The sequence below is a fragment of the Protomyctophum parallelum genome, assembly GCF_964188405.1.
Source record: "Protomyctophum parallelum genome assembly, chromosome: 20".
In the NCBI taxonomy this organism is placed as follows: domain Eukaryota; kingdom Metazoa; phylum Chordata; class Actinopteri; order Myctophiformes; family Myctophidae; genus Protomyctophum; species Protomyctophum parallelum.
The window spans coordinates 11909334-11935412 of NC_139718.1; the positions used below are offsets into that span (position 1 = coordinate 11909334).

The 26079-nt window shown below is 41.2% G+C and overlaps 2 protein-coding genes across 3 annotated transcripts in view; both read left to right on the top strand.

Moving 5' to 3' along the window:
- The window catches only part of LOC310878371 (latent-transforming growth factor beta-binding protein 2-like), a 132641-nt gene extending 121432 nt beyond the window's left edge, over positions 1 to 11209 (top strand). For both annotated transcript variants that reach the window (XM_083792682.1, XM_083792683.1), the window contains exons 34-41: positions 1631 to 1837; positions 3053 to 3142; positions 3781 to 3909; positions 4982 to 5122; positions 5403 to 5573; positions 5800 to 6096; positions 6401 to 6550; positions 8162 to 11209. In XM_083792682.1, coding sequence (XP_083648808.1) covers positions 1631 to 1837; positions 3053 to 3142; positions 3781 to 3909; positions 4982 to 5122; positions 5403 to 5573; positions 5800 to 6096; positions 6401 to 6550; positions 8162 to 8343 — 1367 coding nt within the window. In that variant the 3' untranslated portion in view covers positions 8344 to 11209. The remainder of the gene's footprint in view (positions 1 to 1630; positions 1838 to 3052; positions 3143 to 3780; positions 3910 to 4981; positions 5123 to 5402; positions 5574 to 5799; positions 6097 to 6400; positions 6551 to 8161) is intronic.
- A 610-nt stretch (positions 11210 to 11819) lies between these two features.
- On the top strand, positions 11820 to 25833 carry pomt2 (protein-O-mannosyltransferase 2). Its single transcript, XM_083791785.1, has 21 exons — positions 11820 to 12722; positions 13620 to 13704; positions 13792 to 13896; positions 14916 to 15024; positions 16184 to 16292; positions 16789 to 16948; positions 17271 to 17377; positions 17966 to 18048; positions 18456 to 18565; positions 18797 to 18863; positions 19216 to 19282; positions 19767 to 19845; positions 20077 to 20228; positions 20784 to 20875; positions 20969 to 21045; positions 21282 to 21353; positions 21446 to 21505; positions 22550 to 22655; positions 22844 to 22984; positions 23119 to 23230; positions 23654 to 25833. The coding sequence occupies exons 1-21, from the start codon at positions 12406 to 12408 to the stop codon at positions 23757 to 23759; spliced, it is 2316 nt and encodes a 771-aa protein (XP_083647911.1). The 5' UTR covers positions 11820 to 12405; the 3' UTR covers positions 23760 to 25833.
- The last annotated feature ends 246 nt before the right edge of the window (positions 25834 to 26079 follow it).

The following is a 26079-nucleotide window of genomic DNA, read 5'->3' on the forward strand; positions in this document are numbered from 1 at the left end:
CTACTCTCCTGCTCTACACTCTGGGTCTCACCAGACTGTCCTCTACTCTCCTACTCTACACTCTGGGTCTCACCAGACTGTCCTCTATTCTCCTACTCTACACTCTGGGTCTCACCAGACTGTCCTCTATTCTCCTACTCTACACTCTGGGTCTCACCAGACTGTCCTCTATTCTCCTACTCTACACTCTGGGTCTCACCAGACTGTCCTCTACTCTCCTACTCTACACTCTGGGTCTCAGCAGACTGTCCTCTACTCTCCTACTCTACACTCTGGGTCTCAGTAGACTGTCCTCTACTCTCCTGCTCTACACTCTGGGTCTCACCAGACTGTCCTCTACTCTCCTGCTCTACACTCTGGGTCTCAGCAGACTGTCCTCTACTCTCCTGCTCTACACTCTGGGTCTCACCAGACTGTCCTCTACTCTCCTACTCTACACTCTGGGTCTCACCAGACTGTCCTCTACTCTCCTGCTCTACACTCTGGGTCTCACCAGACTGTCCTCTACTCTCCTGCTCTACACTCTGGGTCTCACCAGACTGTCCTCTACTCTCCTGCTCTACACTCTGGGTCTCACCAGACTGTCCTCCGAGACGCGAGGTTACTCAATACAAGTACAAGAGAATGACAGCTTGGCTCATTTTATTATTTTATTATTGTAGGGAAGAGGCAAACTAATATTGTTTGTGCCGTTTGCTTTGATTTAATGATTGATTGAACACGTATTTGTATGATTTCATTTGGGTGTGTTCTAAATTAAAGTGTTAGTGTTGTTTATCGTGTATTAATCTAATTATAGTAAACTAATTATTATTGCACCGTATTATATCGTACATCCACGTCGGAGGAACGTCTGTTAAGGCCGGCAGTGTTGGTAGGCCAATCAGAGGCAGGCGGGGCGTTACCATGTCTATGCTCGGATGCAGAATAGATATACACTGTATTGCCACCCTGACTCTCTCTCCATTTCCTGTCAGCCTACTGTTCTGTCAATAAAGGCATAAAAGCCCCCCAAAAAACTGCCTTGAGGCATGTCATTATAGACTAAAATGTAAAATAGATAATGTAATTTTTTTTAATGTTTTCACAACGCTCCACACAATGTGAGCTTTTAGAATGGCTTTTTTCCCCTTCCCCCCCCCCCCCCCTTTTTTGCAATTTTGATCCTGACATCACACAAATGTTTTTCCGAATAACATAACATTATGTTCAAAATATGTCATTTTTTGTAACATAAAGTAAAGAAATGAGTCCAGCAATTTTACTTTAATGGTTAGGAAGCATCATAGAAAAAGTAATAATTTATTTACTTTTCTGGCTTAGAAATGACATCTCCATTTTACACATACTCAGTTTTTTCTAAGTTTTTAACACAATGTACCGCTGCAGATTTAACAAAATGTTCGCTAAATACATATCAGATATAACCAATATCATCCGTGGCCTAATGCATAGTTTACTGGGGAGGTCCTTGAAATATTTGCAAACATTATCGGTGCCAGGGGATCATGCCAGCATAATAACCTGTTTTATGAATTATTTAGCTATTAAATTAAAACAAATTGCTATTTAGATTTTTACCTCAACTGCTGTTTGTCTTTAATGCACCTGTTTGTTTGTTGATTTACAGGCGAAGGCTTTAAGCCGGACACCGATGTGCCTCCGTCCCCTCCCTCCTCCAACGAGGAGAGGAAGGAGTGCTACTACAACCTGAACGACGCCAACTTCTGTGACAACGTCCTGTCACCTAACGTCACCAAACAGGAGTGTTGCTGCACAGTGGGATCCGGCTGGGGCGACAACTGTGAGATACACCCCTGCCCCGTCCCAGGAAGAGGTACAGAGCAAAGACGGACCACATTGTCACACAGCGGGAGCAATATGGCCGCCATGTAATTATGGTCAATGAGGAAACTGGCTTGTTGCAACGATACACTATGTCACTGGTTCTCAACGTGGGTCCAAGGGACATCCTTGAGATGGTTCGCCAGTTAAATGATTCCACCAAAATGACTGTGGTTCTAGCACTGGCTCCGTTCACAAGTTTTAACCAGAACCAGCTTTTACCGGAACTATGCGTCATCAAGGGAGAGCATTGAAGCCTACAGCCTACAGATAGATAGACTTTTGCATGCATATTTGAAAGAGAACCAATATTGTAAGATATTTATAGTGTGGAAAAGAGGTGAAGAAACGAGTGCAGGCTGGTTGGAACGGGTGGAGAAAAGTGTCAGGTGTGATGTGTGATAGGAAAGTATCAGGAAGGGAAGGTGTACAAGACGGTGGTGAAACCAGATATGTTGTATGGTTTAGAGACAGTTGCACTGAGGAAAAGACAGGAAGCAGAGCTGGAGGTAGCAAATGTTCTCTTTAGGATCAGGAACGAGTACATCAGAGGGACAGCACATATCAGATGTTTTGGAGAAAAAGCCAGAGAGGCCAGACTCCGATGGTTTGGACACGTACAGAGGAGGGATAGTGAGTATATTGGTAGAATGATGTTGAGATTGGAACTGTCAGGCAGGAGGCTTAGAGGAAGACCAAAGAGAAGATGCATGGATGTAGTGAAAGAGGACATGAAGTTAGTTGGTAGGCAGAGGACGGGGTGAGGTGGAGGCAGATGATTCGCTGTGGAGACCCCTGAAGGGAAAAGCCGAAAGGAAAATAAGAAGATTCATATCAATCTGTTATGAATTGATACTGTATGCAAAGAATATCTGAAGTGGATATGAAGCTGATTTGAATGTTAGACACACACATTGTTTGTATAGCTTGGATGATGTACAAATGGATGTACAAATAGAACCAAACAAATGTGTACACTCTCAGAGATAAATTTAATGTGTGAGCGTTTTACAGTATAGATCCAGAGACGAACCTTTTATCAAATGGAAGTCTGTGGTCTAATCAAACTGGGGGTCCTTTTAAAAAGGTTGAGAAATACTGCACAACTACACATTAGGTAGCACATCATCGCAAGTATGCTACCGTGTGGCTTCACAGATGATTTGTAGATCATTTCACCAACAAAACCATTTGTATGTTCTTACAGTGGATTATAACCAGTTGTGCCCGCATGGTAGTGGACTTCTACCTGTGAAGGAGTCCTCTCCACAAGACGGAGAACGTGAACGTTACAGAGGTATGGTATCTCAGCAGCTCTCTCTCTCTCTCTCTCTTTGGCACTCTCTCCTCTTTCTCTCTCTGTCCCTTCATTCTCTCTATTTGTCCCCATATGTCAGCTAAGGACATATACAGTTAATCAGACCAATAGATTTAATCAATTATAAAAGATAATCCTCACATTTAGAGGTTGGGCCACTGCGCTACGTAGCACAAAAAATATGTTTTGGAGTTGATATTCTTTGGAGTTGATGGCAGCAGTACAAGTGCTGTGTCCGCTCGCCTTTCATTTTCTCAGTGCAGTTGCCAGTGGCCGTTCGGATCTGCTGTTTAGGTAGGTAGGTGTTTGGGACTGATGCGCTTGATCAGAGTACCTGAAAAGCAGATCCAATTCATCGCCAAACCATAATAAATGTATTGCTCTTATATTAAATAAATATATATTCCATTCATGAGTTGAACTGACTGAAATGGAGTATGTTGTCTAACCTCAATGTGGGCTAATAGACTAGAAGAGGAGCTTGTAGAACGTCTATTTTCACTAGTAAATCTATGGCTAAGTTAAGTGGGTAAGAACATTTTTGTTTTACAAATGGAACCCTAGTGGCGGTAATATTCCTCTGTGTAACACCCTTCTCGGTCTCTGTTTACCGTCAGATGTAGATGAGTGTGAGATGTTTGGCTCGGACATTTGTAAAAACGGACAGTGTTCCAACCTCTTCTCCACCTACACCTGCTACTGTCGATCAGGCTTCTACTACGACAACACCCGCCTGGAGTGCGTGGGTAAGAACCATGTCTAACCTCTGCTACTTACAGTAACATATCATATCATTAATACATTTTTTGGGGATATCTCGATCAAGTTTTTTTATGATTTTTCAAATAAGCATACTAGGCAACAAAGTCTTATGCACACCTGTATGGTCTGAGGCGGGTGCGTAGGCAGGGCTCAATGTATTCAGAAGAATGCACATAAAGTGCACAAAGACCCGCACACCGTCTGCACTTGCAATACGAACTTTATTGGCAACGTTTCGGCCAAAGACCTTCTTCAGGCATCAATTAAGCATACAAAATACACATGACTTACACAAAAGAAAAAGACAAGAAAAAACAAACAAAAATCAAAACCACAACAAAAACTACCCCAAATGGACAACACCCCTCCACATTCTGTTGTTGACAATAGTGATTATATCATCTGTAATGTATTACAAATACAAATTGTTTGAAAATGGCGTGATCGGCCCAGGCCGTGGCGTAACGGTCTGGGCACCGGACTGGTGATCCAGTCGCGGTGTGCCGCGGGTTCGACTCCCGGACCCGACACGGCCTTTACCGCATGTCATCCTCCCATCTCTCTCCCGTTTCCTGTCAGCCTACTGTCTATCCCTTAGAAAATCAATAAAAGGCGTAAGCCGCAAAAAAAATATCTTAAAAAAAAAAAAAAAAAAAATGGCGTGATCGTCTCAGATTTCGGATCGGGACAACCCTACAATTTCTCCCTGGCCTCCCAGTTAGGGACATGTCATTATACAGTTGCTTACATAACAAACTCTTCTCATGCAAAAACAAAACAAATATTTAATGAGAATCTGAGAATTAACAATGTTCGGTCGATGGTCTAAGACCGAAACCTTATTTTCACTATTTGTCACAAGACCAAGTATACAGCTAAAGTACTTACTGTAGCGTTGTCTGTGTGTTCCGTGCACATTGTGCGTCCACATGTGTGTGTACTGTATGTGTGTGCGTGTGTGTGTGTGTGTGTGTGTGTGTGTGTGTGTGCGTGCACGCGCGCGTGTGTGTGTGTGTGTGTGTGTGTGTGTGTGTGTGTGCGTGTGTGTGTGTGTAGATTATGACGAGTGTGCGACAGAGAATGCCTGCGTGGACGGAGCGTGCGTGAACACCGCCGGGTCCTTCAACTGTTTCTGCAGCCCTCCGCTGGTCCTGGACCACACCCGGCAACGCTGCATCATCTTCAACACCACAGAAGGTATGTTGTATGACATGACTTACACGCAGTGGTGGACGAGGTACTCCGCATTTTCGCAACACCACAACGTACAAGTATTCTGACTAAAACGTCCTTTATTCAATATTTCATGCACGTGCAGTACCAAAGTAAAATGACTCATTTTGGAAATAGCGGATTTACAAGCTCACAGCCATTTCCCCATGTATCCATCCATCCCTCCCTCCCTCCCTCCATCCATCCCTCCATCCATTCATCCCTCCCTCCCTCCCTCCCTCCCTCCCTCCCTCACGTCTCACAGAGACGTTAGGGCCTCACGACATCCACATGGAGATCTGCTGGCAAGGCCTGGTGGAGGACAACATGTGTGCTGATCCCCTCCCAGGGCGCAGGACCACCTACACAGAGTGCTGCTGCTTGTACGGCGTGGCCTGGAGTGAACAATGTGCTTTCTGTCCCAGGAGAGACACTGGTGAGAAAGACACATGAACATGCTGGGTTCTGAACAGGCTGGTTTTGATTTTCTGTGGCCCTTTATTTCTTTCACATTTATGGTTTCATACTTTGGAGGATTTGCATAGTAGCTATTATAGTGATGTTTATGACTGCCTTTTTGGTGGTGGTGTTTATGACTTAATTATGTATGAGAACAACGGCAAACCACCGCTCTACAACTCTGTATGTGCTGATGTCTTCAGAGGACTACGCGGTGATGTGCAACTTGCCGAGGAGAAGCTCAAGCTCGGACAGTTTACGAGAACGGCCAGGCTTCGAGTACAGTCCTGAGGGCACAGACGACACCGGGGAGTCGTTTGGTCCCCCGTACTGGGACAACTACGGCGCTCCCCTGCCAGGAGGAACCTACTACAACCCTGACCCCGCACACAGTGTCCCACTGTTCAACGAGAACACGTACAGCCAACAGGAGCCACCGGCCCGAGTCCCTGTACACAGACCACAGGAGTTCGAGCCCCGTCCCTTGGAGCCTTACGCCGGTGGGTGCACTGTCAAAGGAACACAGATGTTTGTGCTTAACCCATTTTGACGTCTCATAAATCCTGACTGTTTTCTTGAAAAAGCTATGTTTTTCTATGTCAGTCGTTCTCAAACACTTTTCACGATTCTTCAAAAAATAGCAGACCTACAAGCTCGCTATGAGCTTGTAGCTCTGCTATTTTTCAATAGCTAAAGCATGACATAATGCTAACACCAAAAGGGGTTCCCGCCCCAAAATGGGTTAATAATGAGAACTTGATTGACAACACATTCTTCTTATTTGGATTGCTTTGTTTTTATCAGATCGCTATGACAGCTTCGAGGGCCTCAGAGCGGAGGAATGCGGCGTCCTGAATGGCTGTGAGAACGGCCGCTGTGTGCGCGTGAAGGAAGGCTATACCTGTGACTGCTTTGACGGCTATGAACTTGACCTCGCCAAGATGGCCTGTATAGGTAGGCCCCCCATTCTATGAAGTCTGTACCTGTTGTGTAATTTTTCATAAAATGTTTTGCTGGGCAGTGCCAATTGGACATTAGGGATATATAATTCAAGAATGAAACGAGAGTTGTTTGTGGTTTTATCCCCAACTCAAGGATCGCTCTTACAAAAACAGACCACCCTCAGTTAATCTCTCGTCTGTTGAGTGTTCCAAGTATAGATAGCAAGACTAATGGGGTTTCTGGAATCAACAGGGAATAAATGAATTAATTTAATGTCATCACAAAAGACAGTGTTGGCTCTTGGAATTAGGAGAACCAAGGAGAAACCTCCCTCCAGGTTTATGTATTTTGGAGCCAGGTCTTGAGTTCATTTCAGTGAGGCAACTGATCATGCCGTATACATATATCTCAGAGAATTTTATAGCCTCACTTTTCAGCAGTGTTTCACAAACAGTGGGTTGGGACTCAATTTGTGGGCCACGGACCCATTTTTATGGGTCAAAGTAAATATTTATTTTTTGTTGTTGCATTTACTTGCAATGCATTATTATATAAAAATATTTTCAAATGTCTAAAGATATATCACATCTACAAGCTCATAAGTTTGGGTCCTGGGGAGACACCAAATTTATATTTTGTTTCTCAGCTGAAAACGTTTGGGAACCAATGCTTTACAGGAAAATGATCATAGCAACTATACTCCTCAGACACAACTTCAGTCTGAACCTCCATAGACACTGCAATAGCTTTATCTCAGCCAGACAGCCACACCATGTACAGCATGGGATATTACAGTACATATTTTAAGATTGCTGCTCTGTTTTGTTGGCAGTAAGACCATTTTGGCCATCATAACTAAGAGCTAAGATTACAGTATGAAGCAGGAATCTGTCCGCGTGCAGGCCTGTCCACTCCATGGCAGACAATCATCGCACAGCGTGAGCAATTGGAGTAAATTCTCCAGACTTAGCAGAATCGCTTGAGGGAGGTGTGTGTCCCGTGCCATGCATTCATTTTATACCACCCCTTGGCGTTTCCCCGAAAGAACACGTAATGAACAGGGGGGAAACATTTGACGGACTTTGACTGCAATGAAATGACAGTCAGACCTCCCTTGCTGAAAGAAAAAACAGGCCAACTGGAAAGTGTATACAGTGCATCCTTAATTCAAGCAATAACATTGGTTTAGTGTTCGGTTCGGCCAGGGGATTGTGTTCAGTCCCTATCAAACTGACACGCAACATGACGGCATGCTTGATTAAATGTTTATAAATATGCATTTTGCAAGATGCCTTTTTTCACATACAATATTCTGTAACATACACAAGGACAGTGATAGCAACAATGGAAGAAAGACAGACAGACAGACAGACAAGAATGAAATGGAATTTAATCTCAAAGAAAAATCCTAAGTGAACGAGGCAAGGAGAATTGGGATAGATTGCAGAAGGAGAGCGGCTAAAGTGATTTCAGAGATATGAATCTCTTTCAGCGTCCTCCTGTCACACCACCGCCTAACCCATAATGCAACTCAGTGGTTTGCACATGTGGCGAGAACAGCTGTCGCTGCTGTGAAATCACTCCCTGAGCCGACTAACGATGCACGTCTCCTTTTTCCTGCAGACATCAACGAATGTGAGGACATCAGCGACAAGGTGGACTTGTGTCAGAACGGGACGTGTAGCAACACGGAGGGCTCGTACAAATGCACCTGTTTGCCCGGCTTTGTGGCCTCCGCTACGCCACACGAATGCATCCCAGCCCTCCCAGCCCCGGCGTTTAGACCCAAGGAGAAGAAGAACTGAGACAGTGACTGTTTGAGCGCTGGCCTCTCCTTCTCCCATAACAACAACTCCAGTGACTCCCCCTCCCATTCTTACCCTTCGCCCTCCTCTGTAGGGTCTGGCACTAAACCTCCAACTGAAACGCTGAAACGTCCAAACTCGTTTCCTACTTGGCACAAAACACACACAGCACATACTAATACATTAACTAACACACACACACACACACACACACACACACACACACACACACACACAATTGCATACACAGCATGCATACGGCACAAGTTCATTCATTCTGTTCTTTCGTTCACACACAAGAGGACCAGGAACTGTGCAGTGAATGTATTACATGGGATTTAGCATTTCTCCAGATTTGCATTTGCCTTAAAGGGATTTTTGTGGACTGATTGTTTTTATTCAGTAACCCCGGGCAATTTAATATGCAGATATATTTTCCACATTTTTGTCACTTCTTATTTGTTGTATTATTTATTTCATTTACATGACAGGCCTCTGCAAAGTAGCTAAGCAAACTATTTCAGAGGGCGTACTTGATTCGTCTTGTTTTTTTTTGTCAGCCATTCCATAAGTGTACAGCCACCATAATCTCACAAAACACTAAGAAATGAACATTTTGTGATATATTTTGTTACGGTGGGAATCACTGTCAAACACTTAACACATTAGTAACATTTAGTCATTGTATTTGACATTTGACCTCTGACTACATGGACCATATATTTGACAAACATCAGAATTGCCTCTGTAATCACCAAGAGTTTTTTCTGGAATAATATTGTTCTCCTGCCATTCTATTCCTCTATAATTTGTATAAACCTCTAAAGCTTAATTTATAGTCCATCGCAGGATGGTGTCTCATGCTCTCAAGAACTGATCTTCAAGCTAAATTTGGCTTGAAGGGCGGCCATAGCTGATCTTTCCGAATTGGAAAGTAGACGGTTTGACTCTTGTGTACCTGAGCAAGACAGTTAACCCCTAAGAGATCTCGACCCACTTGTGCTCATCTGAGCCATCCGAGCAGCCTTTGGCTGGGTGAAGTTTAGCTTAGCTGAAAAAGCAAATCTCCCTCCGCCAGGGAACAGAAAAAAACAGAAATTGTTCCTTCCTTTACCTTGAAGATAGTTTATTTCTATGAGCAAGCGATACAGTCATACTTTGGACTATACAATTAAATACGCTTAAAGTGAATCTCTGGACCAAGTACGGAGAATACAGCACGACCAATCTGTCACATGACTGGCATTACCCTGTTAGTGTATTGTATATGGACAAAGAAAGGCTGTAGATGTATATGATGATCTATGTAATATTTTGTAAAGGCTCTTTTAGCCAGCCTTCCTACATTTTGACCCCAGCTACTGCAGATATGTTTGATGGTAAAAAATAGTTGGTGATAAATGAATAAAGCAGCAAACTGTTTGAAAAAAAAACAATCATATATTCAGAATAGTAATAATTTTCTATTATTTTCTCAAGAAGACCCTGTTTAAGATGGCTTATGGTTTATTCTAAGGGGGATGGTTTATTCTGCACTACCCTCTGTTTTATTTTGACAGATTTATACAAGTTCAAAGAAGGTGGGTGTAAACTGGGTTTGGCTCATTTTAACCGCCACTATGTCCCTGCTTTAATTAGAAACCAGCGTCTGTGTATTACAGTGTCACAAAGGTGAAGATGTTTCCATCCCAATTCCCATGTCAGACTATTCCCATGTGTGTGTCTCTGGGGCCTGATTCATTATACTCCATCATATGACACTGTCAATTGCTGAAGATTGCCAATCTACAAGCCCATAATGTGTAGTAATGTGACCCGTTAAGAGCTTGTAGATTGCCTATTTTCACCACCCGACAGTGTCATGTGACAGAGTATAAGGAGGCATGGACACACACAAATGCTTTGTTGGAGACATTTTGGATATTTTGTACAGATCTAGTACTATGTATTATTTTTTGTTACATATTCTACTAATGCATATAGTGCAACCAATATTTTGTTTGACCAAAAAAAGAAAGAAATGAAAATGTAAGAAGAAAAGAAATCTGCTTATAGGTATGTAGATTTATATATTTCTGTAAAAAATGTTTTGAAACATATCTTTTTTTTAATGTATGAGCAAAGTGGCTGACACTGTACCAGAGGAAGTGTGTGTATCCTGCCCTGTGGAGCAGACAATGAAATATAATATTTTTAGGAAGTGGCAGCACTTTTCAGATCACAGCCTGTCTGTGATGCCAATTTTGTCCGTGAAGTTCAACGCAAAGACAACAAGCTTTTTTTAAATGCAAGCATCCACCTTCTCTGCCTTAACAACTATGTAACCTAAATATTAGGTTGCGGGTTGTGAAATTAACCATTTGTTCCTTTCAATTCTTTTTTTCCCTCTATGAATGTAACAGTCATATTATATGCATTCAGTATACATTTTTTAATTGCATATGGTCCTCCACATTCAGGTATTAAGATGGAGCAGTGGCCTTAATTTAATGGACTGGACTTCTCTTGAGAGATCTGACCAGACAGAACTCACACTATCATTTTAGAGGATGGGTTTTTTAGTGACTGTTGCCCTCGGCTCTGCCTGCATTCAAACAGTATAAGCATTCAGTTGTACAGATGTTTCCAATGTGTGTTCACTGTACTTGTTGTGCTGTTCCATTCATCACGCCACAAACCAGTCTTACGTCAATGTCAAACTAACTCGGAAACACAATGATTTTAGTTATTTAAACTTCCGTAAACAGTGAATAATTTGAGACAAATGTATTGAATTGCTGTGGTCAATGAAAATATGCTCATTCATTTTGTTTACCTCTTGACTGTAATCATGACCAGTCATAAAAAATAAAATGTAAAAATATCATACATTTGTCCTACTTTGTGTCAGATTTTGTTTTAATTGACAGATACATATTTCACATTTGTTGCCTATGGAGAAGACACAACGTTTATAATTAACCCAGAAAAGAACAAAAAACACACAGCGCTCATATTTGTTGAGATATAGCGCCATCTCGTGGCTTAATAGAGTTATACAGTCAAGATATGGGTAGGCATTCAAACTGGGAAATTGAGGAACGTCCCGATGAATGGGGAAATGGGAAGTCACAACGAATCATCAATGATGATATTGGATGCAGCCAGGAGATTCCTGAAGATAGACGATATAAGTGGCGGGGACCTTGTCCTTGATAAGCTCTTGAGGGAAGGATTTAGCCAGGCCAACTCGGGCCGCTGGGTCTGGGTCATAGATGACGTCTTGGGCACCAAAAAAATGAATGAGTTATACTCTCACCTGTGGGAGGCAGCATTACACTTGACAGTGTACATCTTGCCAGAAATTAAGAAGAAGAAGAGGAACGTCCCGGATGTCATGAATAATGCAAAAGAATACACGTCCCAGAAAGCACTGCGTTGCGTTTCACCCGTGTGTCATTTCCTGTTCTTCCAAGATTTACTCATGGATTTACTGCCTTTATTTTGTTTGTAGATCTTGGAATAATATTACTGGTCTCTCTAATCCAACTGCGCGATTTAATGTGTAGACTTTGAACTAAAAGCCTACTATTATGTGTGCACTCCACTGGTTGTGACGCCAGCTTTGGTCGAGAAGTATATGTGAGTAGATGCCAGCCAGGTTAGAATATTGCCATAAGCTTCTTGGATAGCTACTTTGTTTTTGAAAAGGTATTGGAATATGACAGGCGGGATAGGGATTGTAGGCACGACATGGCATGTTTTAGGTTGTACACGTCCAGGAGTATAACGTGCATTAATGTTGACAGTTAGCATCGGGTATTTATATGTCAATGTTTGAGCTGGGACCTACACCTACACAGTAGAGGAGCACATTGAGGATTGCACGTCATCTGTCACCGTGGTCCTCTGTATCATGTTCATGGTTATTATGTGCTAATATGCGTTAAGCTGCAATGTAAGGGGGCTTGTGTCTTTTATATTCCATTGCACAAGTAACCTATATGATTTTAGGCCAAGGACGGCTCTGGCAGCTATACCACCACAGTCTGGACTTTTTAGAGTTGCACTTTTAACTTACTAATGGCAAAGGAGGAATGCATTGCAACGTGGAACAACGGTACAGAAGACATTTCAACCCTACGACACAGGAGGAGAGCCTCGGAGAAGAGCCAGAGCTCCCAAACACCATCCACCCACCTGTCCGAAGATGCAAACACTGATAGTGATGGACAATCATCAAATGACACGCAGACCTCAAATGGGACAACTTCTCAGTGGTATCACAGAGGAATTTACCCTCCCTGCAATGAGACCCGCAGCACAGTACATCTCATACTGGTGGTGGTACTGTCTTTCTCCACTCGCCTCTACAAGATCATGGAACCACCTCATGTGTGGTAAGTATAGCCTCTATGTGTCGTGTAGGTTACACTTGAGCCTTGTTCATAATATTTTGGTGTGTGTCAGTTTGGTTTTAAGTGTGAAGCAATTAAGCTTCTTCCATCTGGCGGAGTCAGGTTTGCAGGGACTGCAGCTGCAACTTTGTTTTGTCTGATGGATGGTCTGATATAGTATAAGTCAACAATATTAAGATAGAAGGTTAACCTCCACACACACACACGTACGCTCGCACTCACACACCTTAACCATTAGCTTCGGACAAAACTGGAAGAGATTTTATTCTTTATTGTTTTTCATATTTTTATTATCTCTGTCAGACTCATCAGCCTGTGAGAGCTACGGTACCTGTTTTATGATCTTGTACTTTTCCATACATCAACAACTTCAAAACCTAAAGTGCACTGCTTAGTGCTTACCCTCAAGCCATGGATGGAAACGAGCCGCTTGTTCTGAAATATTTCATATTGTTAAATAATGTAGTGTTTTAATCCAGTCTGTGCCTGAATTTCACTGTATTTATTTGTTTACCGTGAGCATGATACCAGCTTTTAACTGCGGCAACACTAACAACACAAAAATAATTGAGAAATGTAGGTGCAGAGAGATGGGATTCAAACTATTCTTTATTGAAAAATAATACTGTAGAACTGACCCTAAACTTGAGCTTAATCATAACCCTAAAGGCCTATTCATAGTCCAGTTTTCGGTGAAGTCACCTCTAAACTGAAAACTATGAATAGGCCTTAGGCCCTAAGCCTAAAGCCTGGCAAGCCTGGCAACTCGGTGTTGCACCCACAGGTGCACCACCACCCTGGTGTTATAGAGACTTCATTGACAAAACCTCCTACATCATTACCAAGTTTGTTTACATTATTAATATCTTGATGTTTCAGCTGGGACGAGACCCACTTTGGTAAAATGGGGAGCTACTACATCAACCGAACATTCTTCTTTGATGTCCATCCGCCTCTGGGGAAAGTAAGATAAACTATTAAACACAACTCCTGTTTGGAGAAACTGTCCGGTCCTCCGAGAAAGCTACCATTTTCCCCTCCTCTGTTCCAGATGTTGATTGGTCTTGCTGGCTATATGACAGGCTATGACGGCACCTTTCCTTTCATAAAACCTGGGGACAAATATGAACACCACAGCTACTGGGGGATGAGAGGGGTAAGCGTCTTGCCCCTTGAGCAGCACCAACAGAAAGTATGGTGTGGGAAACCACTGTATAAGAGTTAAGCTAGTTAAAGCCAATCATTCACCCTTTTGAGTTAAATGTACACTGGTATATTCATTTTAACTGGTATGACGTAGGGCATTCAGTTCTAGTCATTTTTACTAGTTGACTAGTTGCCTAGTTTACTAGTCGGTTTAACTACCTATTATGTAAAAAAAAAAATATATATATATATATATATATATATATTTTTTTTTTTTTCCAAAAAAAGAGAATATATATATATATATATATTCTCTTTTTTTGGAAATAAATATTTGTACATTTAAAAACTGTGTACATTGGTGACTATAACTATACCGGGTAATCTACCTGATCTTGAGGCCTACAAAATCGGGGAAAAAACTTGTCAATTAGTACCAACAAGGTCAACTAGTGGATTTACTAGTCGACTAGTTGAATAGTCGACTAGTTGCTTAATGCCCTAGTATGACTGTAAAAAATTGACCTGTAAAGGCCTATTTATATTCCAGTTTTACTGTTTTAGGTAATAAGGTGACTCACTGCTCACCCAAACACATCTCTCTGCTTTTACTAACCACTAACCACCGGAAACGGTGGTCACCTGACACCTAATCTCTCAAGAACAGATTCTGTGCTGCGCTAGCGAATCTGTCAGCAAGGCCATTCAGAATGTGTATACACTGTTGATAGTGGGAATGAAAACACAGGCTGAGGCCGGGCCAAACGGGCCAACATCCTGTTATACACATTCTACTGGGGCCTGCCCCCAGAGGCAAATGCAAAGGAAACAAACGGCAGTGGTGCTGTTTTTTCTTTTTTTTTGCCGATGGGTTCCCAGATTGCCTGACACCTGACCTTATCACCGAAATCTGGAGTATGAATAGGCCTTATTGGTTTACAGTGTATGAAACATGCTTTTGTGATATAGACCATGACGCAGTAAAGTTGTTCATAATTTGACATGCATGCCCTACATGTCTCCCTCCAGCTCTGTGCTAGTCTGGGTTCCTGCCTCCCTATTTTTTCCTACCTCACAGTAATGGAACTGTCTCAGTCTCCATCTGCTGCTCTCATCACTGCTGCTCTGCTTGTATTTGGTGAGTGTTTGCTTGTAAAACTCCAGACACATACATAGATGATGGCAGTGGTTCGCAAATGTTTCAAATTCATAAAGGATCCCATAACTCTTGAGAGAGTATACACTATACATAACAGTAGAGTTATGTTACTAACAGTAGTAGTTACTAACAGTAGAGTTTACAAAAGGACGGTGCATTTAGTTCCATTTGTATACTCTCAGATTTACAGACCTGCAAGTGTCTGCAAGTTTAACCCCAACCCTTGGACCCCACTTTGAGAACCACTGGATTAGGTGTAAAACAATTATTTGATCAACACAGAATACATCGCATTAAATTACATTTTGATGGATTAAGCAAGGCAAGGCAGTTTTATTTGTAATTTTGTATAGCACATTTCAACAACAAGGCAATTCAATGTTCTTTAGTTTACACAGAACATCAAGCAAAGGAAATTATAAAATGACAAAATAAGTAAAAATGGTCAGATCCAGTTACAGTGCATAAGAGAAAAAGAATACGCAGTTTTGTATTTGTATTTCTAATATGTTCAACTTCACTCAAATCGGATTGTTTCTTTATATGGAATTTCAAGATGTTTGTACTGCATTATTTATCTCACTATTGTGTTTTGGTTAATGAATTGCATAAATTAAACACATGAACCATAACATCCCTTTTCTGGGCATGACATGATAAGCGAACATTCGGCTAAAATAGAAGAACATTTCACGAAAATAACAGATCTACAAGCTCACAGCACATCGCAACACATTGTGAGATGTGCAGTAGCCTGTAGGTTACCAACTTCATTTCCCCAAAATAATTGTCGCTTCATCACCTTGTTGTAATAACGCACATGTGCATATGTACAGTACTCAAACAGCAGTGAAAGCATGTGAATTTATTGCAGTAAACACACTTGGTGTGTACAGACCTTTAGTGTACTCGGCTGTACTGTATATGCTATGTAGCAATATAGCATACCAGATATTTGACATGTTATTGTTACATGGATATTAACAGTATTCCATGCAAATATCAAGGATGAGGAGTCGAGGACGACAAGGTAATATGGCGACAGAAAAGAACATCTAGGGCGCCCGTGGCTATATGAGTTCAATGGAGAAGTGGTGCCAAAACTATATACTGTTTTATAATTTGACTCTTCTGACAGACACGGGCTGCATCTCCATTTCCCAGTACATCCTGCTGGATCCCATCCTCATGTTCTTCATCATGGGTGCAGTGCTGAGCATGGTCAAGTTCAACCAGCAGCGATACAGGTAGAACATCTGTACAAGCCTTGTGTGAATCTCATTGGTTGACCTGGCCAATGAGATTGTGACCTACTGGTACTGATGTTTACACAATAGAGCTATAATATATCTAGAGAACGGATTGAGGAGCGATAGCCCCGCCCCCCACTATTCACTTCAATGGAAATTGCTCAGTGGCGTTTTGAAGCCACAACGAATCGACAAAGTCTTCCGGGTAGTACCCCTCGAGCGTTGATATGATTGACTCACTGGCTCCTATCATACGATCCCTCGGGCTGTTCTTGTGGTACCTCTGCGTCACGTCCTAAGTCACGATTCATATATTTTACCTGGGCCCAGCCCGCTCTGCAGTACTAGCTTTAGTTCCATTGTGTGAAATCTGACAGTGGGATGGAACTACTAGGCTTGAGGCAAGAATAAAAAAAACACAGGTCTTTAATCTTTACAATATCATTGCATATCATCAGTTGAGAATCTAATATGGTTGTCTATTATTATCCAGGCCCTTTAGCACCCCCTGGTGGCTGTGGCTGGTAACGACGGGTGTAAACCTTTCCGGGGCGCTGGGCGTCAAGTTTGTGGGATTGTTTGTCATCCTATTGGTGGGACTGAACACAGCTTGGGACCTCTGGAGACTTCTGGGGGACCTGCACCTTTCACTGGTTTGTCTATTTGGTCAAACTAACAACTGATACTTGATTAATATTGTATTTAATGATAATGGGATTTGGTACAGTAAAACATTGGATCGTATAGTTACCAAGTTTATCATAGTTATGTTTTATTGATTCTGTTTTTCTCTAATCACAGGTCTGACAACCACACTTAATACTAAAACAAATGCACACAATGTGGATACTGGTAAAAATATATTAGTTATACTTGTAGGTCCGTTTTACTAAGAATAGAGGATTTAAGTTAAGATTTAATAATCCAGCCCTCTCAACATCTCTTCTTTGTGTTGTGCTCTGTTTCTGGTGCCAGGTGGATATTGCAAAGCACTTGCTGGCCCGGGTGTTTGGACTCATCCTGCTTCCTCTGTTCCTCTATGTTACAATATTTGCAGTCCATTTTGTTGTATTGAACAAAAGGTGAGTGTGATTGTTTGGTTTATCTTACATCGGGGTTTCTCTTACCCCTCAGATGGGGTGGACATTTCCTTAACCACTTAAGCCTACGACAAACAAGCTTATAGATTTGCAATTGTTTTGGCATCATATGTACAGTAGGTGTAACATATTTGTGAAATGACACCAGGTAAATATGCATAAGGAAGCACAAGTAAGACGCGCAAACGCGTGAAGCGAACGCAGCTTGTGTGTGTGTGGTTGTGTGTGCGTGTGTGTGTGTGTGTGTGTGTGCGCGTGTGCGTGTGCGTGTGCGTGTGTGTGTGTGTGTGTGTGTGTGTGTGTGTGTGTGTGTGTGCTACAGCTGCGCCCTGTGTGTGTGTGTGTGTGTGCTACAGCTGCGCCCTCTGGTGGCGGGCGGGTGGTGTAACAGTGGGACAGACACACACACAGACACACAGACACACACACAGACATTCAGCCCTTGCTGTCATAGTAAGTGGCTCACTGCGTTCGCAATGAATGTAATCTACATGAGGAACATGTTCCAAGATCATGCATGCTCAGTTAACCTGACATGTATTGGTCATGAATCCTTTCTTCTCTTACCAGCGGTCCAGGAGACGGTTTCTTCAGCTCCGCCTTCCAGTCCCGTCTAATAGGAAATAATCTACACAATGCATCCATGCCTGAGTGTGAGCTCATTATTTTCATGAAATATTTATAAATATTCACATGCTGGACATTTCACATGCAGCCCATCACACACCGTCTGCGACCGCCGCGCGTCAAAACAGCCGCCTCCATTATTTTCAATGAACCTATCGCACACCGGCGGCGTCCGACGCGTGCTGGCACCTCGCCTGGCGCGCCGATAGAACCAGTTCTATTTTCCAGGCGGCGCCGTGCGGCAACGCGTCGCGCCGCGTCGGACGGAGCCGGTATGTGTTGGGCTTCACTCAGTATCCTGACTGGAGGTCGGTGGCTCTTGGTTGGCATTAGAGCAAAAATGTCCTCTGTGTGAATATGGTCAATTGTTTTGTGTTTCTGCCCATACAGTCTTAAATGTTAAGTGTGTGTATTTGCTCTCACCCCGGACCAGACCTGGCATATGGCTCCACCATCACAGTGAAAAACCTTCGCATCGCTGGAGGCTACCTGCACTCCCACTGGCATTTATATCCAGAGGGAGTAGGCGCTAAGCAGCAGCAGGTCAGACCACAGGCCCTTCTCTTCTGAACACTTAATCAACAGACTGTGCTTAAAAGGCCTATGTTGCAGATTTTCTTTTTACCCGTAACCTATCGCTCTGAGGATATGCGGAAATCCTTCCATTGTTCCCTCCTCAAATGTTCTGGAGAAACCCTGCCAGCTGAGCTTACACAATGTATTGGAGTGTGAACTCTAAACTGTCTCTTGTGCTGCATGTGTTTCCATATATAGGTGACAGCTTACCTCCATAAGGACTACAACAACTTGTGGATGGTCCATAGACAGGATGAGAACAATGGTGAGCAGACATGGGGCCATGTTGTCTGTTAATGTTTATTACAAAGACGTATGTAATGTTCTCATGGTTGATCACAGTGGTTCTCAACCTTGTTTGAACTCTGGACCACTAACATATTTCTTACGTTCTGCAAGGACCACCCCAACTCCCCAAACAATATATTTATTTTTAGGGCATAACACAGCCATTTCTGTAGCTGATCAACAAGCTCAAAAGATCGGCTTGTAGACTATTTTCTGCTATTTTCAGTGTATACTGTATTTCATTTTAAACCAGTTTCTCAACAAGTGGTTGAGAAACTGGTTTAAAAGAATGAATGCATGTTCTCATTGTTGTTCTATATTTTCTTTAGATTTGGGTCAACAAGGCTCCTCTGAGCTGGTCCGTCATGGAGACGTCATTAGATTAATGCATAAAGAGTAAGTCATGTCATACAGACACAAACAAGTTTATAATAGAATTTTCATGAATAGGTCTAATATAGAATCCAGTAGGAAAGCATGCACATCTCAAAAAATCTACGGCTGCTGAACAAAAATGCGTACAGATGAGAGAGAAAACGTGACTAAAAAAAAAATGAGAAACATTAAATCTAGATGAGAAGATAGGAAGTGACGAAGACTCCAAGGGGACAACCCCTTGGGGTTACCTTCCAAGTAATGGGAAATTGTTTAACATGGTTGAAAAGAAATATCACTGAAGATATTGGACATTTTCTTATTTGCAATGTGTCTTTCATCAATGTAAAATAATTGACAATTTAACCTGTGTTGCTCATAAGTTTGATTTCAGTAGGTAAAGGCATAAAACATGTATTTAACAAAGGATTATGGATCTTGAGACTTCTTCCATAAATACTGTATACATTACTTAATTTGTATTAATTCATCATTTTCTTGTCAGGACAACCCGTAACCTTCACAGCCACCTCCATGAGGCACCGCTGACCAAGAAGCACTTCCAGGTCACAGGTTACGGCATTGTGAGTAAAATAACATTAGATGGTATTTATATATTTTTAGAATTAAGAATTGCATCTTACAGTACGTGTTTCGCTGAGTCTGTCCCCTAGTTTATATTGTACAAGATGTCCTGGAAATCTGTTTATATTAGTGTCTTATGGAATCAAATTTGTAATTTATGAAAAGATTCTCTTAACACGTCTGAAATGTAACTTGCTGTTACTGCAATTAACTCTATGTCTTGATGTTAGAATGGTACAGGTGACCCCAATGACCTCTGGCAGGTGGAAGTGAGTGGAGGTCGGAAAGGAGACCTGGTGAAAGTACTGCGCAGTAAAGTGCGCTTTCTGCACAAAGCCACCGGTTGTGTTCTTTACTCCTCTGGCAAGACCCTTCCAAAGTGGTAAGAAGGGATTGTTGTTCTGTTGCAGTGGGTTCCTTAACACCTTAACAGTGTAGCTCACACTTTTTAATTTCAACGACCTTTAAAAAATATCTCAGAGACCCCAATCTATACTGTAAAGAGAGTAGAGCATTACATTTGGTTTATTTTTATTTATTTGTTTATTTAGACGAGACAATGCATATAATAATTACATAAATGCAATATAAATACATCGGATTTAGCAAAAATGGTAATTTTCATCCGCAGTCCCCACATAAACACATAAAACAAAACAACCAAACAATACCTTACATTAGGTAACGGAGCATTAAAAACGTACACTAGGAAAGTACAAGGTGTAAAGTGCAACTATATAATTTAGCAGCGGTTTTTTTAAGGGTGATACGGATTTCTAACTAAAGTAAGTTTGACTCGGTTCCACAGATAAATATTGTGAAAATACCATCTACAAGCTCACAATGCCTTGCAACGCAAGCCTTTGTAAGCCACTGGTTTAGACAAATTAATTTGTTATGAGTTTAAAGCTAACCTTTAGATGTCCTCTCTGTCCAGGGGCTGGGAGCAGGTGGAGGTGACGTGTAGTCCATACCTGAAGGAGACTCCAAACTCCCAGTGGAATATTGAAGATCACATCAATCCAAAATGTATGATGTACGCATAATATTACAGCAGTTATGTTACTTATTGTCATAAAACATAATCTTACGTGTTGGTTTGCTTTGTGTGTGTGTTGACAGTGTCCAACATTAGTTTGTCTGTGCTGAAGCCCCATTTCCTGGAGATTTTACTGGAGTCCCATATCGTTATGATCAGAGTAAGACAAATAATTATACTTTCTTTGGGGGGGGAAGCTGGGTTTTAACCAATTTATTTTATACTTCTTTGAGCAATTGTGTCGAACACAAATAGTGAAAATAACCACTCACAACGCATTGCGATGTGTTGCGTTGTGAGCTTGTATATTGGCTATCTTCACTATTTTGAAAATTGCTATCAAATATTTTCTTAAAATGTAATGGTTTCATAGCCCATCATGTGTCTCCTTTTTAGGGTAACAGTGGTTTGAAACCCAAAGATAATGAGATGAACTCTAAACCCTGGCACTGGCCCATTGACTATCAGGTACTGTGCATCATAATATATTATTATGCTACATTCATTAGTTTTAGTATTAAATCCATGCTAACTGTTACTTTTCTTTGGTTTCTATGAAGGGATTGAGGTTTTCTGGAGTGAATGAGACCGAGTATCGTGTTTACTTGCTGGGCAACCCTGTAAGTTCAATTTATGCTTGTCTGTATATTATGCTTATGTTAACATTGGTGGAATGTAACTAAGTACATTTACTCATGTACTGGTGTTTTTCCAATTATCTGTACTTTTACTTCTACTCCACTAAATCTCAGAGGCAAATATAGCTTTTGTTACTAGTAGATTTCAATTATTATTACAAAACATACATTTGATTAACAACCCTCTCTGAAGTTTGAAAATATCCGACAAGCCCACACGGTAGAGAGTCGCAGTCCCGCCCCCTCGAGAGACCCGGAAAAGAAATCCCTGTTCATTTTCCTCATAGACTTTTCAGAAAGTATTTTTTTAAAGACGTTTACGCCGCGGACAAAGCCAACTCTTGTCGTGACAAATCATGACAACAAACACAATTTTTCGGGCTGAACAAATAATTAGAAAGAAGAAGAAAACTGCAGGTTACAACACTTTGTTTTGTTGTTTTTCTTCTTTGTAATTATTTGTTTGGTCCAAAATATTGTGTTTGTTGTCATGATTTGTCACGACAGGAGTTGGCTTTGTACGACGCTTATAAGGTCTTTAAATAAATACGTTTTGAAATGTCTATGGGAAAAATGCAATGGGAACTATATCCTGGGCCTGGCGTCGTCATGAAAGGGGGCAGGACTGCGATGGTCTAGCCAGGCCCAGGAAATGAATCTCAATGCATTTTTCCCATAGACATTTCAAAACGTATTTATTTAAAGACCTTTTAAGTGTTGTACGAAGCCAACTCTTGTTGTGACAAATCATGACAACAAACACAACAAAAAAAGTGTTAAAACCTGCCGTTTTTTTCCTACTTTCTAATTCTTTGTTTGGCCCGAAAAATTGTGTTTGTTTGTCATGTCATTTGATTTTTCACGACAAGAGTTGGCTTTGTCCGTGGCGTAAACGTCTTTAAATAAATACTTTCTGAAAAGACTATGAGGAAAATGAACAGGGATTTATTTTCTGGGTCTCTCGAGGGGGCGGGACTGCGACGCTCTATACTGTGTTGGGTAAATGAAGTTGTAACTCCTCCTCAGGTGGTGTGGTGGATTAACCTGGCTAGTCTGGTGCTGTATGTCGTCATGATAGCTTTAGCCTCTGTAGCCCTCCAACGATGTGTCCCTCTGAACCAAAAAAGAAGAGGTAGGCTGATTCACATAATGTAATATCCCACTACAGGTTCTATCGTGCACTTGTATCATTAGTTGTACGAAAATAGTCACGTGTTGCATTGTGATCTTCATGTCATAACTCATAATTCAGTTTAGAATTCTACTGATCGTCTCATGCTAATCGATCATTCAATTAACATTTTCATCCCTGTATTTCAGAGCAATGTTGGGTGCTTAGGAAAGGAGGAGGCCTGCTATTCCTGGGTTGGCTGCTACACTATGCACCTTTCTACACAATGGGCCGTATTCTTTACTACCACCATTATTTCCCTGCCATGCTCTTTAGTAGCATGCTGACAGGTACTGACTCCTACCGTATCAAACGTATTCAATTCAATCGTCGTGACTCTTATCTAGCTTGTAGATTGTCTATATCTGCTATTTTAGTAGGGGCTGCAGTGTTTAATGTAGTTTTGTACTTTGCTGCTTCTCAGGAATCACACTGGACACTTTGTTGCAAAGTAGTGACCTGTTGCTCCGCCCCCCCTATTCTGATTGGCTGCTAAGAGCTGGGCAGGTGGTACTTCTTTTCAGCATCCTTTACAGGTGAGCAGAGGGCCAGCAGACCTGTTACATTAGTTTAGGAAACTTTAGGATTGTGTTAAAGGCCCAATCCGTGATTGTTTTGAACACAGGGTTTGTAACATTTATAACCCCATCATAAATTAAATATAGGTTTGTTTTAATTTAAACCAATCTTTACGGACATGAGAAACGTAAACAAACTTATTACAGTTCCAACACCAACATTAACACCAACATAAAGTTAAGTTTGTGAGTCAAGCTGCAGGATATTCAAACTGACATTCGAAACTTGTTATGCTTCGGCAGGCAATAAGAACAAAATTACGTCATTCAGAATGGCAATCTACGATATTAAATGCTATTTCACAATTACTACTAACCACTGGATGCCATTCTCTCTCTTTCACACCTCTGTCACATTTCTCTGTCTGCCTTTCATTGCAGTTTCTATCTGTTTCATCCACTGTGCTATGGCATGAAAGGTCCACTGGCACATGAACCCGGCAGCACCATGGCTGGCCTCAATTGGATGGACTCCTGGGAATTCTGAACAGCTTTATTTAATGACGACAATAATCTCGCAATAAACATACGATTTTATAGCTATCTAATGTCTGGGGCACTACTGTTCAAAAGTGGTCAGACTCTTGTGAACAGACATGAATTGTTAAACCACAGACTACCTTAGACTAGAGCCAGACACACATATATATATATATATATATATATAGGCCTGGCTGATGCAGTATCAGGCCTTTGTTTAACTTATTTTGATTACATTCTGCAGCCGGTGTCCTGATTTTTAACAACTTTCAACCTGGTGTCCCTATTTTGGGCATATAGTAGTTAAAGGTTTTCAAAATAGCAGTTCTACAAGCTCATAAAATGTCTCATTGTTAAATAAATAGCAAATTTAAAAGCCAACAATGAATTTGTGACACATTGTTGGCTTTTACATTTGCTATTTGTTTATTTCCAATTCTTGAAAATCTAATCAATCAATTTGTCAACTAATTGGTTTGATTAGAATTGATTTTATACTTTTTGACTATCAATCAAAATATTGGAAATCGGTGAACTGGGACTTGGCAATGTTGGCATCAGACCCTAGCCACAAGCCACTCAGATATCTGGCATCTGAGTTGCAATACTAACCCTCGACAGCCCATTCATCCAAACGGAAAAGTCCTATCTGATAAAACTCACCAAGATTGCAGCTGTGTGGAAAGCTTGGATTATCCTCTTTTTATTTGTCAAGCTTTTTGTTTCATAAAAATCCACTGTAGACAGACCTACTTTGTGTCTATAAATTCCATGCAGGTGATTATTTGTCCAAGCGTTCAAGTTTGGAAGCACTTTGGAAATCAGTCTCCTGTTTCGAAAGGGAGGCATTAGGATGTTGCGTTATTGAAAACAAGTGCTTCCAAACTCAAACAAAGATTATCACCTGCATGCATGGAATGTATTGACAGAAAGTAGCTTAAACAAAAAGTTGACCGCTTTCCATACAGCTGCAATCTTGGAGAGTTTAGCGTTGTTTAATCAGATAGGACTTTTCTGTTTGGATGAATGGGCGGTCAAGCGTTGGTATTGCAACTCAGATGCCAAATGGCATTATAGCATCTAAGTTGTGGCTAATCGAAGCACACAAATCTGGCATCGGTCAGGCTCTACTTTAGACCAGTGGTTCGGGGACCACCAGTGGTCCTTGAGGAGGTTCAGGTGGTCCCCAGCTAAATGGAGAGTTGATAATAACCAAATTGATCTTTAACTCTTGAGTGTAAAATGAGACCAAATGGACCCCTGCAGACCCATTTGGTTGAATTTTACATTTGGTTTTATTGTTCAACATCTGCATTACTTGATTTACAAAAAGTCTACAAAATTAGAGAATGTAGAAGAATTGTTATTTTGATCGTTTGCCAACAGCATGGAATTGTGGACAAAATCTTATCCAACAACAACAAAATATTCTTTAGTTTTTGGGGCTGAGAGGCTAAATGACATGAAATGGTGGTCCGTGGCTCAAATGCCGAATAATTAATGGGCCATGATATGAAAATGGTTGAAAACCACTGCCTTAGAGCTTAGACCAACCAATGACTTCCGTTACAGACCACCGAAACATAGGCTTACCTCAAATGATCCCTGGCAAGATCTGGACATGCTGACTCATATCATGATTCAGACCCTCCCGTCACTGGACTTGATGATGTAAGACCAGAAGAGAGTAGAGACTATCATGACATCAATATGATGATGCATTAAAGTATTTTATAATACTTCATTGAAATGTCTTCACACATTTCTCACTCAGAGTTTAATAGTGTTTACAGCATTTTTCTTTTTTGTCTTACTTAAAGTACTTTTTCAGCCTGTTTACCTGTTCAGGCATTTCTGTTTCTCAACATTTTATACTGTCTTAGTTCATTGTGTATTGAGAATGTTTCAAATTGTGCAATATTAGAGCCAGAGAGTCTTGAGGAGTATTTAAAAATGAATATTTTGCTGATGATGCCGAACTGCCTTAACATGTATTACATTCTGTAATTATGTTGCAATAATAAGCTGAAGTGCCTGAAGGGATGAAGTGAAATGTAAAGTAAACCTTGTTTTTGAATGTTCTCATTGATTTTCACTCATTTCTAAGGCAAACACTTTTAGGTTAATCAAAGACTTATGTTTCACTTCACGATGGTCTAGAATAGATCAATTTTTTTGTACTGTGAATGAATGCTTTCCGGTACTGTTCGGCTTCTGTTTGTTATTACAAAACTTCTGCAGAATTTTAATGTGGTGTGGATTTAACAAGTCCAATAAAGTTGTGAATGAAAAACAAAATTAGTTCCGTCTTTAATAGATGTTTCATA